This window comes from Epinephelus moara, chromosome 2 (assembly GCF_006386435.1).
Source record: "Epinephelus moara isolate mb chromosome 2, YSFRI_EMoa_1.0, whole genome shotgun sequence".
Taxonomy (NCBI): Eukaryota; Metazoa; Chordata; class Actinopteri; order Perciformes; family Serranidae; genus Epinephelus; species Epinephelus moara.
The window spans coordinates 22,431,863-22,448,298 of NC_065507.1; the positions used below are offsets into that span (position 1 = coordinate 22,431,863).

The 16,436-nt window shown below is 39.4% G+C and overlaps 1 protein-coding gene across 1 annotated transcript in view; it reads left to right on the forward strand.

The window, feature by feature from the left end:
* The window catches only part of map3k10 (mitogen-activated protein kinase kinase kinase 10), a 48,375-nt gene that overhangs the window by 19,903 nt on the left and 12,036 nt on the right, over positions 1-16,436 (forward strand). The window contains exons 2-4 of the mRNA XM_050032797.1: positions 10,288-10,468; positions 10,700-10,848; positions 15,986-16,161. Of these exons, the coding sequence (XP_049888754.1) occupies positions 10,288-10,468; positions 10,700-10,848; positions 15,986-16,161 (506 nt within the window). The remainder of the gene's footprint in view (positions 1-10,287; positions 10,469-10,699; positions 10,849-15,985; positions 16,162-16,436) is intronic.

Sequence of the window (16,436 nt, forward strand, 5' to 3'; positions counted from 1 at the left end):
CTGGCCTTCCTAACACAGCATAGTTCTAATATCAGTTGTCACAAAATAATATATCAACAGGCCTAAATAAGATAATATCAGAGACAGGCCTTCTTAACGCCATTAGATGATGAGAGACTTAACCTGTTCAGAACCCAATTATGTTCCAAACACACACAAAAATATTAATTGTGTCAATTCCAATGGACAACAAAGTTTATTGCAGCTATCACCTAATAGTTAAAATTACAATAAATACTCTAAACAGACCTTTTTTAACCGTTTATAATTTTTTACATATGGTTAACTCATATTATTGAATAAAGTGATGCTTCAACTGTAGCCTATATTTATTTTGTATTGTATTTCTCATCAAATGACTCAAATTATCCTCAATGTCTACAGTATTTCTAGAGAACAGTATTTTCAAAACCTCATGAGATTGATATTGTGTATGCATAATCAATAAAATGTATTATGAACTGATATTGTATCATTAGAAAATCAAATTAAAACAGTATTTCCCTATTTAAACAATATTTTCCTTATTTGTTTTTGGTAACAGTTGAATGTTGAATGGACGGATATTTTTGAATAAAAGCTATAACTATGAAGTCATTCATAGGATATTTTAACATGTATAAGTGATATAACATCTCATGTTTACTTTAAACACAGTTTAAACACAAATTATGTACTTTAATAATGTGATAATAGACTAAATCGTGCCTTTGCATTCACCCTTGTCTCACGGTCAGCCATGTTTGTTAAAAAATGAGGCGTGGCTCTACTGCAGTCCACTTTAGATGTTGTGGAACACTGTGATTGGCTTATGGACATCCCATCAAATAAGTTTGTGCATTAGGGTGGAGTCAGATGTCAGTAATGGGAGATGTAGACATCCTAGAAAAGTTATGTACATTGGAATGGACAGGAGAATGTAATGTGATTACAGTAATGCATTACCTTGTAACGTGTAGCAGTTGGAGTTAAAACACAAAACAAAATGAACGGCTGCCACCCATCTTTGCATGTAAACAATTATAAAAATTGATAGGCCTAGTGTTTTTTTTAGAATCGATACAGTATTAAAAAACATAATATCACAATACTTAAATGCATAGGCTACTATTATTTGTCAGACTCTACATTCAGCAGTTTGTAACGTAGGTGTTTCCTTAAAAAATGTGTTGTCCCAAATCCCAGTCTGATATAACACTGATAACATCTTCAGTGTTATTTTCCCAGTCTTTAGAAAGCTCACTGCAAAGCCACAGAAAACATTATTCAGCTGTTTTCACAGGATGAATCAAACTCCTTATGATGACTTGTAAAATCAGTGGAGTGTCCTTTTAAAGATAAAATTAAGGGAGAGGGGAAAAAAGAAAACAAAGTCCTCATAGGGGCATGAGGGCTTTTTCTCTTCTTTCCCAGCGTCATAGTATCAGTCTGTGACCTCTGCCCTTGTTACCATAACAACAAGTTAATGACACAGCAGACTGAACTGCACCAAAATAACACGAAACAATAACAGTTAACCCGTCGAGCTCTGTGTGTCCTTCTCTGTTCATGTCAACTCTTTAGAACAAAGATTTGCATTTATGAAGTTTCTGTATCTTACATCTTATGTCAGGAAAGTGCAGAAATACAGAATGCAATTGTCTTAAATGTGATGTGAGGGGTATTTGATTTTTAGTTCTGCCAACATATGAAAGTACAGTTTTCATGTTTGTACTTACTTTAATTTCTTTTATTTCTTTTTGTGCATATGATGAGAAAGAGTATATTTTACCTGTAGATCAACAGCAGGATCGGCTCAGTAAAAGACAAACTAAGATAGTCAGAGTCCCAGAAAAATCTACTGAACATACCTGACTATGAGCTTTTTTTCACATAGAGGTCACAAGAAAGACTGTGGTTTAGATAAGAACAGGCCAAAGAAAGCAGAACAAAACAGGGAAGGTCAATGTTACCACATTATTTATAAAGTCACAAAGTTACAATGCAGATGACAAATGAGAGACTAAGAATCCCTTTAGCTCAACTCTATATACACATCTGTGGACTTCAAAAACCTGCATGAAATGCTCCATACTAAACCTGTACTGTGTCCCAGCTGCATATCCTTTTTCCCTGGTTCTCTTCTCCAGGGACTTTCCAGATTAGAGCCACCACATGCCAAACATGTTTGTTTATGGTGTTATAAACTTTGATGTAAGTGGCTCTGACAGAAATACCACCACTCAGAGGAGCTTTGATTGCATTCCTCTGTGGTGAAATATCTGAGTGGGCTCTAAGCTAATGTGTCACCTGTGATCACGGCACTGACTAACCAGTCTGCGGATCATTAGTCAGGTTAAAGTCTCACTGGTTACTCTTCCAACAGTGTTTGAACAGTGACTCAGTGGCATTGCTAAACACTTACCCGGGGTCAGGGTCCAAGGATGGAGGAAAGAGCAGCAGCAGTATAAAGTTCTGAACAACACTTTATCACATGTGGCAGGAAGCTGCTGCTCTCTCTGTGGGCTGACAGTGTGACAGTCAGCAGGTGTTTTTGACAGCTGATCAGTAATACTTGGCTGTGACAGAACTGCAATATGCTTTGACGTTTCAAACTGGTACATAACCACAGTGTTCCAGTTCTTAATGGGTTTCAATAGTATTGGTCAACGTATCCCCACACAATGGATTGTATGATATGTTTTGGAAAATGCACATACAGGAGTTCATATGATATCTAATAGATTAGCACCCAGTGAATTAGCGCCCCTACTGATCAGGTTTGGTTAAAGAAGAGAATCGTGTTACATACTTAATGTAAAGTTGTCCTGGGTTTGTTTGACCAATCCACCACTCCAACCTACCTCCTAACGCTGACTAATAAATGAGTACCCAATGAATTAGCGCCCGTACCAGTTAGGTTAGATATAGGAAAACAAACATGTTTGGGCGTTGTCACGTTACGTACTTAACAAAAAGTTACATGCTTCATGTAAAGGTTAGGTTTAAGAAAAGAAATATGATTCGGTGTTGTCATGTTACGCATGAAATGTGAAGCTACGTATACTAGGTGTAGGAAAGTAAAGTTACGCAGGTTAGGTGTAGGAAAAGAAATATTGTTGGGCGCCAACACCTTACATATGTAACGTGACATTACGACTTACCTTTAAATAACTCAAAACTCACTTTATTTCACTTGGGAGAAGAACACCGGCCTCCTGGGGGAATGTCCTGGGTTTGTTTGACCCATTCACCACCCCAACCTACCTCCTTATGCTGACTTCCACTCTTTATACTTCCTTCTCTACTCCTGTCAGCCCATTTCTCGCGTGCTGACAGCCTTCTCGGGTATGTTGGTTATATACGAATTACTGGCTCATGATTACATGGGTTAGAGATGATTTCTGGTGCATTACATTTTGTAGGAATATGTGCGAATAGTGCATGAGAACACCTTCACAAGGCATCATCACACAAACCAGGTTTTATTTTCCCACATTATCTTGATATCTTTGAAAGTAGGGCGAAGAACAGGATCACCTAACAATACTATTTATTGATTAACTTAATACTCCTATAGAAGTTGTTTAATGGCAAAATGTGATAATTGCACTTGCACTTGCGATGTGGCTTCAGGGGTAGCAAAGCCCGTCAGTCTCAACAACTAATGGAGGATTTGTGAGAAGTTTGATGAACTCCTGATGTTTTCTTCTCGCCCCAGCATGAGGTCATTGTGACCAAATACCTTCAAAACTAATGACATTACTGTAACTGTACTTTAGTTCTAATTAGCAAATGTTAGCATGCTAAAATGCTTGATTAAGATAGTGTGCATGTACATTATACTTGTTAAATATGAGCATAACTACTACTACAATTTTACATTTGCAAAAAGCAAAATTGAATATGTTTCCTCTCACCTGTAGTGCTATTTATCAGTCTAGATTGTTCTGGGTTGAGTTGCCGAGTGCTGGAGATATCGGCCGTAGGGATTTCTGCTTTCTCTTGAATATAATGGAACTACATCTCCAACACAATTGAGACTGATAAACAGCACTACAGGTAAGAGGAAACATAAGTATTTTTGGTTGTGAGGTGAACTGTCCCTGTTAAAGAAAAGCCTTTGGACCTCATGCTTTATCCATCTTACCCTTTGGTTTTCCTCACAGAGCTTCTTGACTACATTTATTTAGCGGTCCTCTGTGTTGTAGTTGCAACAGGTCATTGATAAGTTAAAGTCTGGTTGATTTCATCTTTCCACAGCAAAGTCTCAATGACACATTGAGGCCTGTGATATTTCCCATAATGCTTGTTGCTATGGAAGACTTCGTAGTAACCAGGGAGCCTGTCAGTTGTATTTCTTGCTTTCCTCTCATTCGTATGCTGTACTCTATTTTGGGATAACATTTCCAGCAGCACTGCATTGTGTAAAAGCCACACTATCCTTGAGGACTTCTTTTCCCCCTCATTGTGATAAAATGTGCTGTGATGCCTCCGATGCCCCCGTGGGTGTTACTTGTGTATGGCTGCACTTCAGGTTTCTGAGTTGCCAGCTGAATACAAGCACATCGATCATTTTATCCAGATGACGTATTGATGAAACACTGGCGGTAGTGAAAACCTGTGGCAGGATGAATGAATGAATAGTTGGTGTCAAGAAGCTGCACGGTGACGTTCTCGAGGTGTGAAAGCAACACGATGATGTTATTATTAAATCAGGAGGAGAGAGGGAGCAGGTGGAAGTGCTGCTTCGCTCACACGTTCAGTTTCTGTGAACAGGCCTCCCTTTGGTTTCCCCTTTTTCTGTCTTCTCTGTTTCCACTCTGCCTTCCACTTACAGGCCACCATGTCCTTTTCCCTGCGTGGATGTGCTCCATATTCATACACACAAAACAAACCAGGAAAGGTAGACTGTGAGGAAGACACACCCATCTAAAGCATGCAAACACATCCCGTCCTCTCGTTGTTTCTGAGTCAGCCTGGACTCCATCTTTTGTTTTTCAGAGACAGAGAAAGAGACAGCCTCGAGGAGACAGCTGTCCCTCACAGAGACAGCAGCATCAGAATAGAAAAGACAGCTGGAGACAAGTTTTGAAATACCTCTCACATTTTATGCCTCTTCATACTTCTGCTGCATTTAAAGAGAAAATATACTTTTTATTCTGCTGTGTTTCTGACAGCTGAAAATTTCACCAAACATTTGTTCATCTTATAAAACATTATACATTTTTGTACATTTAACCATTTAACACAACAGGAAGTCGGGCTGCAACTAATAATGTATTTGTAGTTTCATCTGCTGATCATTTTCTCTGTTAATGAATTATTTGTTCAGCCTATTACTTGTCAGTAAATAGTGAAAAATAACCGTCATAATTCCCTAGAAATATTGACATGTTAAATAAGATAATAGGATTCAATTTATTTTAATACAAGACTAACAAAGCCAGCAAATATTTGCTTTCAAGAGACATGGAATATTTATTTGGCATTTCGCCCCAAATTGTTGCCGGTTAACTTTGATTAATTTCTGACTTGATGATCTCATTTATCCATGAAAAATGAATCTGCAGATTAACTGACTGATGTAAAAAGACTCAAATATAAGAAAAAAATGCTGCGTTCAAAGTACTATCAGCAAATGTACGTAAAGTATCAAAGTAAAAGTACTTATTTTGCAGCAAAATGGCACTGTGACTGATATTATTAGATGTTATTAGATTGTTAAAACTGACGCTTTAATCAGTGTTTTAATGTTGTAGGTGATCGAGGGTTAAGATAGTTTAACTATTAATACTGTCACTGTTTGGTAGTTTAGTCCAGTGATTCCCAACTTTAAATATTTCACTAATGGAAAGATGCTCTTTTCATTAAACTGGGCTGTCTATACCATGGACAGGTGCAAATATGTTTGAAATTGGTGCCACAGCGGACCAATAAAGGCTCCCGCTGGTTGGTAACATAATGTGAGCTTGGCCGTCTTGACACAGGAAACAATATGGCGGCCAGCTGGTAACAAACAATCTCAAACTACAGTAAGCCAAAATAAGTTTCTGAAAATATTTCAGGGGAGAAATAGACAACGCAGTACCAGAATACTGGTTCATATTTGAGCACACCTGCTTTTACTGTTTGATCTGATTTTTGTCCGAGGTGGGGCAGTCTCTTTGCTTCTATACTCTTTGTATCCATGATTGCGGGCAGATGAAAATGTAGAAGTACAATCTGTGGTTGGAGTAACATTGTCTTTATACATCCATGATGACAGCCTTAGAGCCAGCATAAGTCAGCTGGATTTGAGCTGAGAGATGAGCAAGGAGATCTGAGCCCTGGTGAGATGGAGGAAAGTTCACCGCAGTTAATTTACACGTATGACCCACAAAGCTGGTTGAAAATTAGCAAAGCATCCCTTTAAGGGTCACAAAATAATCTGAGGGGTCATGAGATGATGAATGTGACTCTGTTCTGTTGCTCATTTTTTGGACTTTTCACTTATCTGCCGTGGAAATATAGGATAATTTTTCAGTTATTTGAATAAAACCTTTTGAGAAGTTTAGAGGGTAAATGTGTTTGGGGCCCAGCTATACACTGCTGATTTATAAGGGTACACAAGCCAAAAAAGTTGGGAAACACTGTTTTGTGTTTTATAAAATTGTCATATATCATGTTCTTTTAATGTGAAATCTTCATCTAAAAAAATAACCAGACACAAAAATACATTATTTTATTATGAAATGTAGTGGAGTAACAGTATAAAAGACAACAAGAGTACCTCAAAATTGTATTTAAGTACAGTACAGTACCAGAACCCAAATATATTCAGTTTACTACTCCTATACTAAGAAAGAAAACTATAACTAAGAAAGAAAAGCATCAAGTCCTCTGAGAACATTTGAACGCGCAAAAATCTAGCAATTTTGCTTTAAAAATGACTGACGTGAGTAATTGATTATCAAAATGATGAATTATTCGACTGAATGTTTCAGCTGTAATTTAAAGTAGTTAAATCTCCACCTTGACCAGCTACAATATGAAATAAATACTGCTCACCCGTTAATGCATCAGTATATTGAGTATACTTGATTATAATATAACTCTAAATGTGGCAGTAAAGTTTTATATGCATTACTTGTACTTGTAATGGAGTATTGTCACTGCATGGTATAGTGAGGATGTGAATACTTGTCTCTGACTATGGAAATATGTGCTGACTGGCCTGAGATCAATTCTTTATCACTGAAACTGGTCTCCTAGCGAGCCTGTCGACAGAGCAGCGCACAGAGAGGCACACCTTTATCACGTGAAAGGTTGTGTGTGTGTGTGCGTGTGTGGCAGTGCATGTGTGTGTAAACAAAGACGGCGCTGTGTGTGTGTGTGTGTGTAGTCTCTCCACCACCCTTTGCATACGCCTGTAGATAAGTGAGAGAGACACAGAGCAACCCCCACCTGCCTCTCAGTGCCCGTGAACTGTGTACACTCCAAATATTTCCATAGCCAGCCTTCACACGGAAATGAAGGAGGAAGTCGTACATGGAAGAGAGAGAAAAAAGAGAGAGATGAGGTTGAACGCTAACGCTGACAAGGATGCTTTATACATTAAATGACTGTCACTGTATGAAACATAAACACGTCACACACTGCTGGACCAGACGTGGTGCATGTGCCCTCTAGCAGAAACCTGACGAGCACACAGGTCCGACCACACCTGTACTGTAAACATGACTGTATTATTGAGCATGAACACCTTTTACGTTTTGTTTGTGAATGTGACAGAGGTTGAGATATCTGTAGTTTTAAACTGATGCAAGACACATGACTTTTTCACTTTTTTGTTCTCAAAAACCTGTCAGTCAAAATAACCTAAAAGTAAACTCTGCAGGAATTGTTGGTTACTGTTTGTAAAGACAACATTTAAACTCGTCCCCTCCTCCATCCACTGCTTGTTTGTACACTGTAAACTTCTATTGCAGCAATGTTACATTTGCTGTAATGGACCAGCTGATACTTTAGCACATAGACCGCAGAACTGGGGGGGCCAGGGGGGCCATGGCCCGGGTAACTTTTGTACTCTGACATAGAGGGTTGCATTGGGATTGGGTCCCACCGGGTCCCGTGGGATCCTACGCAAATATCGCAGGAGCGGGCGGTTTGAACTTTGCTGTGGGCGGGAACGGGCGGCTAAAAAAAACACTGCGGGATCGGGATGTAGCCTTTTTTTATTTTTTTAAAAAAAGGTGTAGTAGTCATTTTGATCCACACTCCACCAGTTGGTGGTGGTAATGGACCAATTCGCTGTTTGCCAACCGCCATTAAACAGTAGAAGAAGAAGAAAAAGAAGAAGAAGAAGAAGATGTAGCCTAGCGACAGGATGTCAACACAGAAACTTGGTGCAGATGCATGAGCATTTCCACTCCATATTTATTCATAAATGGACGAATATGCCCTGAACCAGCTTTCATACCAATTTACTGCTTGCTCCACCTGTCTGTCTGTCTGTCTGTCTGTCTGTCAGCTCCATCTGTCATGAGACAAACATGAAAGAAGACATGCAGTTTATTGTGTTTCACCGGCAACGAGCTGTCATTACGTGCGACTATTACACACGTCTGCGCGCTCTTTATAACTCACTGTGTGAACCTATGTTGCATAATGAAGATTTGCCCCCTCGTAATTTTTAACCGCCCCCTCAGTAACTTCATCCTGGCGCCGGGCTTGCCTTAACCTCAATCACTGCTTGATTATATAAAGGTAGAAAAATAAATAAATACAGAGGAGGAGAATAGAATATGAAACAGCCTTTATTTCATTAAAAACTAAATGAAAACAACGAAATAGGAGCGCTATTCCTGACCAGTGCGTCAAAAGACATGCAGACCAGGGAAACGAAACAAACAACCCCATGAATCTATTTATTACAGTAATAGCCTATAAAATGACGTGTTTTCTCCTGCGGGACGGGAGAAGACACAAAATCAGTGCATCTCTGTTATTGTGTGGGCATAAATTCTCAGAGTTTTGCGGGAGCGGGCGGGATGAGTTTTGGTTGTGGTTGTGGACTGGATGTACTTTGTTGTTTGCTATAGTTTCATCTGTGCGTTTATGTGTAAATAGGCTTGGCCTGTTGTGTGTGAATGTTAGAGTGGTAATCTGAGCAAGCATGTGTGTTCATGCGTGTACTGTAGATGTGACTGTGTGGCGTTGGAATAAAAAAAAGTGCTCCGCAACATTATTTAATACATCAGTAATATTGTCTGTTTCAATGCATATGCCCCCCCACCCCCTCCGCGTGACTTGAAATTATGACTGAGGGGTACATGCCAATAAACATCCCTAACATGGGATTTCTTTTGGAAAATCCTACATAGTGTACCTTTAAATTGACTTAAAGGGATATGGTACCAATTTTCAACCAGGTCTATGTCACTGAGGTGTGTTCATAGCAGTGTTAAGGTGCCCCCTGTGCTGCCAGCTCTTGAAGTTCCCTGCTTGTCTGCTAGCCAAAATCTGCAGGATGATGTGAGACTGAAAAGTATATGTTTCATGTCATCCGGTGTATTTATGCCCACCAGACAGACCAACTTTCTCATTTTACAGCTTAACAGTACACTAAAATATGTTTCTGAAAACATTTGAGGAGAGAAACAGGCAATTCAGTCACAGAATCTAGATTCGTATTTGATCAGCGCTGCCTAGTTTGACAGTTTGACCATAGTTCACGAGCAGTTAACATGACTGACAGCTGCATTAGACACTTCTCAGCTCTGGTTGTTTTCGTTTATGTGCTGTAAGACATGCAACAACCCAACTGAGTAGGCAGAGGAATATGATTTTTTTTCACAGATTAAATTTCTCATTTAGTGCTTTGAAAATTTAGAGACAATTTCCGCAAATTGCATGCATTGTCCTCGTTTTGTTCATAAAATGTCAGAAAATTGTGGCAAAAGTGCATTACAATTTCCTAGATACCAGCTTAGTTCTCCAATCTGCCTGTTTTGTTTGACCAACACTCCAAAACCCAAATATATTTAATTTGCTATCATAAAAAAGTAAGAAAACCAGCACAAATTCACATTTAAGAAATTGAAACTAGCAGTTTTTTGTACTTTAGTTAAAATAAAAAGCTAATAATTCCTGACTTGTTGGGTTCTCTTTGCTGTCTGTGTAGTTTGACCTCTTGTCAGAGAACGTTTACATATCTGAAAGTCCCAGAAGCAGTTTTGTGTTGCTGTCTGATAAGTTTTGTGTGTACAGCAGTGTCATCTTTTAATACAAACTGCTCTTCGTCTTTGCCTTCTTCCTTCTCCTCAGTCCTGATCCTGGAGCCGCTGGAGCGGGATGGCTTGGGCGGCAAAACCCTGAAGATCACAGACTTCGGTCTGGCCAGAGAATGGCACCAGACCACCAAGATGAGTGCAGCAGGGACTTACGCCTGGATGGCCCCAGAGGTCATCAAGCTCTCCCTCTTCTCCAAGAGCAGCGATGTGTGGAGGTACTGCTTTCGTCTCTCTGTTTCAGCTTATTGCCCCCAATTTATACAAACATCTGCAGGTAGACTGTCAAGGGAGATGCATTTGTGGCCTTTATCAGCGGAGAGTTTGCTCAGTTGTCATGGAGATGCTTCATTTGTTGCATGAACTGTAGTCATTATCGTCAGATGTGACATGAAAACATAAAAAAATGAAAACAACATAACATTTTCTTTGTTTGTCTCTCGTCACAGTTTTGGTGTGTTACTGTGGGAGCTGCTCACTGGCGAGGTTCCCTACCGGGAGATAGACGCGCTTGCAGTCGCTTACGGTGTCGCCATGAACAAGCTAACACTCCCCGTCCCTTCAACGTGCCCTGAACCTTTTGCTCAGCTGTTGGGAGGTAAGCCAGAGACCACATTGACACCATGGGTGGTTTTTAAAAGGGACCTATTATGCTCATTTTTAGGTTCGTACTTGTATTTTGGTTTCTACTAGAACATGTTTACATGCTTTGATGTTAGAGAAAGCACTTAATTTTCCTCACACTATCTGTGCTGGAACACCTGTAGTCACCTTCTGTCTGAAACGCTCCATTTTAGCACCTGTCTCTTAATGCCCTCCCCCAAGAAGCCCAGTCTGCTTCGATTGGTCAGCTCTTGGTGTCTCTGCATCGTCATAGCAGCCAGGGAATGACTGTAACGAAGTATAGCGGCACTTTCTACTATGAGAAATTACCAAAGTTTCTCAAAACACCAAACATGACCCAAAAGGAGTATGATCCAGAATTGGAGAGAAATATACAACATCAGCAACCAAGATTACATATTACATATTACCTAGCATGAAGCTACAGGTAGCCTTCCTATATAGACTTGCAGTAGTGTGCCTGGAGCAGATGACCATATAAAGAAATCCGTCATGAGATGATGTCATCTTGTCTCGATAGTAGGAAAAGAACTGAGTATTCTGAGCAGTTCTAAGCCTGAGGTTTTTGCTCACAGGGATTATTTTTACATTTGTTTACCTCATTATTTGAAACTTTGGCCAAGTTTAACACGAACATCTGACATTGTAACATTATATATGACAGAAAATTAGGGGAAAAAGCACAATAGGTCCCCTTTAAATCCAGGAATACAAAGTCAATACTTATATTCTTGTGGAGAAAGTAATTTTTGAGTTGTCTTATGCCTACTATACACTTGGAAAGACTAAATTTTGACACCCTCTCACATCTAAAGCCAATGTGACCTTTTAGTCACACACTAAAAGATTTTGCAAAGGCTGGAGATCTTGCAGGGTCACTATTTGCAAGACTACAACTAGGTTACTTTGAGATTATTTTCCATCCCGCTCCTGTCGGAAAATATGATGCCAAACTCCCTTTAAGAAATACGACATACTAACAATTCTTTATGCATCTACATAAACACTTGGCTCTGGAAATACTATAAAAAAGGCATCATATGTAGATGGTATTATTATACCAGCATCAATATAGTCTATAAAGATAAAATGTATTTGTGTAAAACTTTACATTTTGGATTTTGTCGCCTCAACTTGCAGCAAGCATCCGTTAGTTAGCTGCGTTATTTCAGTGAAAGAAGACTGAGGGATTGAGAGGCGAAACATTTCAAAAATTAAGATTCCTCACTAAAATAAGATTAGTGGATCAGATACTTGTCGAATTAAATACTGACTCTTGTTCACTCCACAACTCCACCAGTTTCTCCTCCTATTCCACAGCACAAGACAACTTGAGACCTGTTCACATTCTTGCGCCTCCCCTGAGTCCCCTTCATGTTTATTGTAAACCTGGTCTGCCGCTTCTTGTTTGGTGCTGGAGAGAGCACACCCACAGGTTGTTTACAATGTTCACATCATTGGACTTCAGGATTTGAATGAGTCAAGACTGAAAACTAACGATAATATTAAACATGTTTGATTTTTGTCGGAAGGTCAGGACAAGATAAAGACAGCTCGGACTTAGTTTTATGACAACCTTGCACCAAACGAGTCTATCACTCTCATGATATAATTCAGACACTGGGAAGTTATCTGCTTGAGACGTCATGTGGTGTAAGGCCAACATTAAGATGTCTGAAGAAGAACAAACGTCTCATGAGCACAGTAAAAACAGCTTGACCGCAGTTTGTTTTCTGATTTCTACGACCTCCTCCTACTAGTCCCGCTTGTCCCATTCATTCATTGTTGACAAGTAAACTTTCAGGAGCTTTTAGTGCCCTTGTGTTTTATCTTTTGGCTTTGTACTGTGCATAAGGCATCAAATATGACCTCAAACATGTCACTGATAATATGGAGACTCACTTTGAAGAAGGCCCTGTGGGTGTTCACATCCTCGGACTTTAAAATGGTGCAACCTTACTTGAATTTTTGAGGTTACAGTTGTTTTCATTCTGCGCCTGCGAGCTGAGATGAACACCAAGAGTTAAAATAAATGGAGACAGTCCGAATGGTTTCATTAAGTTGCTTTTTATACATCCTCGTGCAGTCCTGCGCCCGTGCTCCCCTGGGTCGAATTTCTCCTTTTCACCTTGCAAATAATCCAGGCAGCAACTCTGTTAACAGTGGTGGAGTATTAACCAGCTCTTGTTTCACAGTGCAGGTCATCTCTGCTTAAACACACACACCTGCCTTATATCCAAACAGCCTTAATGTGCTTATTCCCGAGCTACTTTAAAGAAAAATTCAGACGGGTAAGCTGCGGGCCGCGTTTTAGCTGTTTCTCAAACTGTCAGCCAACTTCAGTCACCTCCCTCCGCTTCCCTCCCACTCTGCTCCTAAAGCTCTTTTCCTCCTCATTTCCCCTCTCACTCCACTTCATCTTATCCATGTTCATCCGTTAATCTCTCCTTTGTCATCCCTCGCTGCTCCCTGTTTACTCCTGTCATCATCTCGCTTTCATCCCCTCTCCCTCCAACTTTTATCCACATACTCTTTATGCTAATTTATTTTATCTAATAAATAAATGCTTCCTGCTATAAACTATACTTTTTTCAGCCCGTGAGACAGCTCTTGAACTGCATGCGACTGAGTTTTGTTGATGCTTCTTTGGGCATGTTTTAGTAGACGGTTATGGCGGTGGTTAAGTGTGGCAGAGGCAGCACTGATCGCTGTAGGTGACCACCATGTTTCTGCAACACTGTCAGTGAGGGTTTGGCTCATGATGGTTGCCATATGCTGTCCCATCCTGCTCCCTTCCACTCCTGTTATTGCTGTCTTTACTGCCAGGAATGAAAAAAAGGAAAATTATATGCAGACCAAAAATTCATGGTTCACTCCTCTTTAGATTATATTATATTAATAACTGTAATAATGACAGTATGATGTGCTGTTTATTCATTTTAGTGTCATGCCTTTTTGGCCCCTCCCACGTGGGATTACAGGACACTATTATGCCATTATCTTACAGACATCCTCCTGTCTGCACACATGAAACAAAACGTACAAAAGGAAAAAATAAAATACGAAAAAAATAAATAAATAAATAACATCTGAAATTAACTGTTCACGAGGAACTAATAAATCTACAGATTATCTCAATAAAAGAGCTTTCCTCCTGTCCTCAAGGCTGTCTCCAGATTATTGTTTCAAACCTGAATATCCATCTCAGTCTATGTGTATTTTCCATAAATCAGTATCTACTTTTTTCTTATGAATTAAGGCATCACACAGCTCACCATAAAAAACAAAGTAGTAAACTAAATGGAACTAATCATCTGTATGATTTTAACAGCACATTGGACCAATTCCCCTAAATTAGCATGCCATCCAGTTATATTCAACATTCTTCAAACAATAGTTTCTATTATTGTAAAAAATATGCAGTTTTGCTTTACATTATAGCGACGCCTACATTTCCCAGCATGCTGAACTGAGTAGTTTGTAGGTTGCTGTTAAGTTTGCTGTTTTCTGTTTCATAACGCAAATGTCATTTGCCCCCAGCTTTGCGAGTTTGATGTTAAGTGTCAATAAAGATTGATCACTAAACACAGAGTTGCAAAATAATGTACTTATGAAGGGCAGATTGATGAAAGGAATTATAGTGAACATGGTGAATTATAAATCCTATTGAAGGAGATGGCCCACACATAGACGTCTTCGTTTTATCAGCATAGAGCTGAATAAAAAACTCAACGTTGTGTCATGTGTCTTCATCAGGAGCCAAACATGAATACTTAGTGGTAAAGAACTTTATATACGTTTTCAAACATTATAATTTGATGAAAAGACCAAAACCATCAATTAATTGATCCTAACTAAATAATTGCCTGTGTTGCCAAAGTCTGATATATTTAATTCCTCCACTGTTGTTCAGAAACTGTTACAAACTCATCAGTGAGCCGCACTGTCACAGTGAGTGACATGTTCATTACCATGAGCACACACGCTGTATTTACTCTGATCCCACACACAGCAACCTGCTGTAAACACTCATGAGAGCACCAATTGTGTATCAATCCACCGCTGAAAATAGTCCCCAACAAATAAATAAACTATTTTAACTCCTGTTTAAGTAACATTCGATAACAACCACAGTGCCCAGCTGTTTTAGGGAATTACTGAGCTTTTTTTAATAATTAAACTATATGTTTAAGACCTGTTTTTAAAGATATATGTTTTTAATGGGAACAAATGGACACCGGGCTCAGTGCTACGGACAGAGCAGGAAAATCAGAATGATGGATTTGACAGTTTTAGTCTTACACAGAACAAAAATATAAACACAACACTTTTGATTGTCTATTTAATAATCTAATATTTTTTATATTTTCTTCTGTGCACACAAAAGGCGTAGTCCTCTCAAAAATTAGTTCACAAATTTGTTTAAATCCGTGTAAGTGATCATTTCACTAACATAATCCGCGATCCATCCACCTGACAGGTGTGGCATATCAAGATGCTGATTAAACAGCATCATAACTACACAGGTGCACCTTGGGAAGGTCACAGTAAACGGTTGCTCTAAAAATGTTTAGTTTGATCGCACAATGCAATGTCACAGATGTTGCTGAGCTGTTGCCCATGAACTGAATATTCATTTCACCACTATAAGCCGTCTCTAGTTTCATCTCTGTGAATCTGGCAGTACATTGAATTGGCCACACAGCCTCAGACCACATGTCACCACATCCATCGTCTTCACCTGCAGGATGGTGGATTATCTTGTAAGTGTTTTATTCAGTGTGTAGAAAAGCACCTTATCCTTTGTGTCGTCTAAAATTCCCTTTGTACAGTAAATGGCCTTTTTATTTGGGCCAGTGTTAACTGTTAAAGTTGGTGTTTTGAGAATTAAAAGGGTCATGCACCAATTTTCTGGACAGTATAAGAGGAACCAAAGCCAGGAGATGTCAGTCAGTTGTTTCAGAGGAAATATTAACATACAAATAAACACACATTTTTAAAGACACCTAGCTGTTATTTTTGTGGAGATTAAATGTGTTTGTAAGTCACTTGTGTTAAAAGCATCTGCTAACCTCAGTGTTAACTCTAATATTTGTCTCCGATCCCCTCAGAGTGCTGGAGCCCAAACCCCCGCAGCAGGCCCTCCTTCACCAGCATCCTGAGGCGACTGCTGGCCATCGAGCAGTCGGCCATGTTTCAGATGCCTCTGGAGTCCTTCCACTCCTTACAGGAGGACTGGAGGCTGGAGATCCAGCAGATGTTTGACGAGCTCAGGGCCAAAGAGAAGGTGAGAAACACGAAAACACAGATTCATTCACGTCTCATCACAGGGAAATGAATTATTACCTGAGCGCTGTAATCTTAGAGAAAAGGATAGGTTTTGAAAATGAGTCTTTGACAGGTAGAGATAGTGTAGTTTAAGAAACCGCCAGTAAACAACAGAGAAAATATATGTGTGATTCTGAGGATCTTTATGTTTCATTAGAGTTTATTGAAAGAGTGATTTCAGCAGAAGAATTGAGGGTGGGAGGAATCTCACCACGTCTCTGTCTGTCTGAGGTG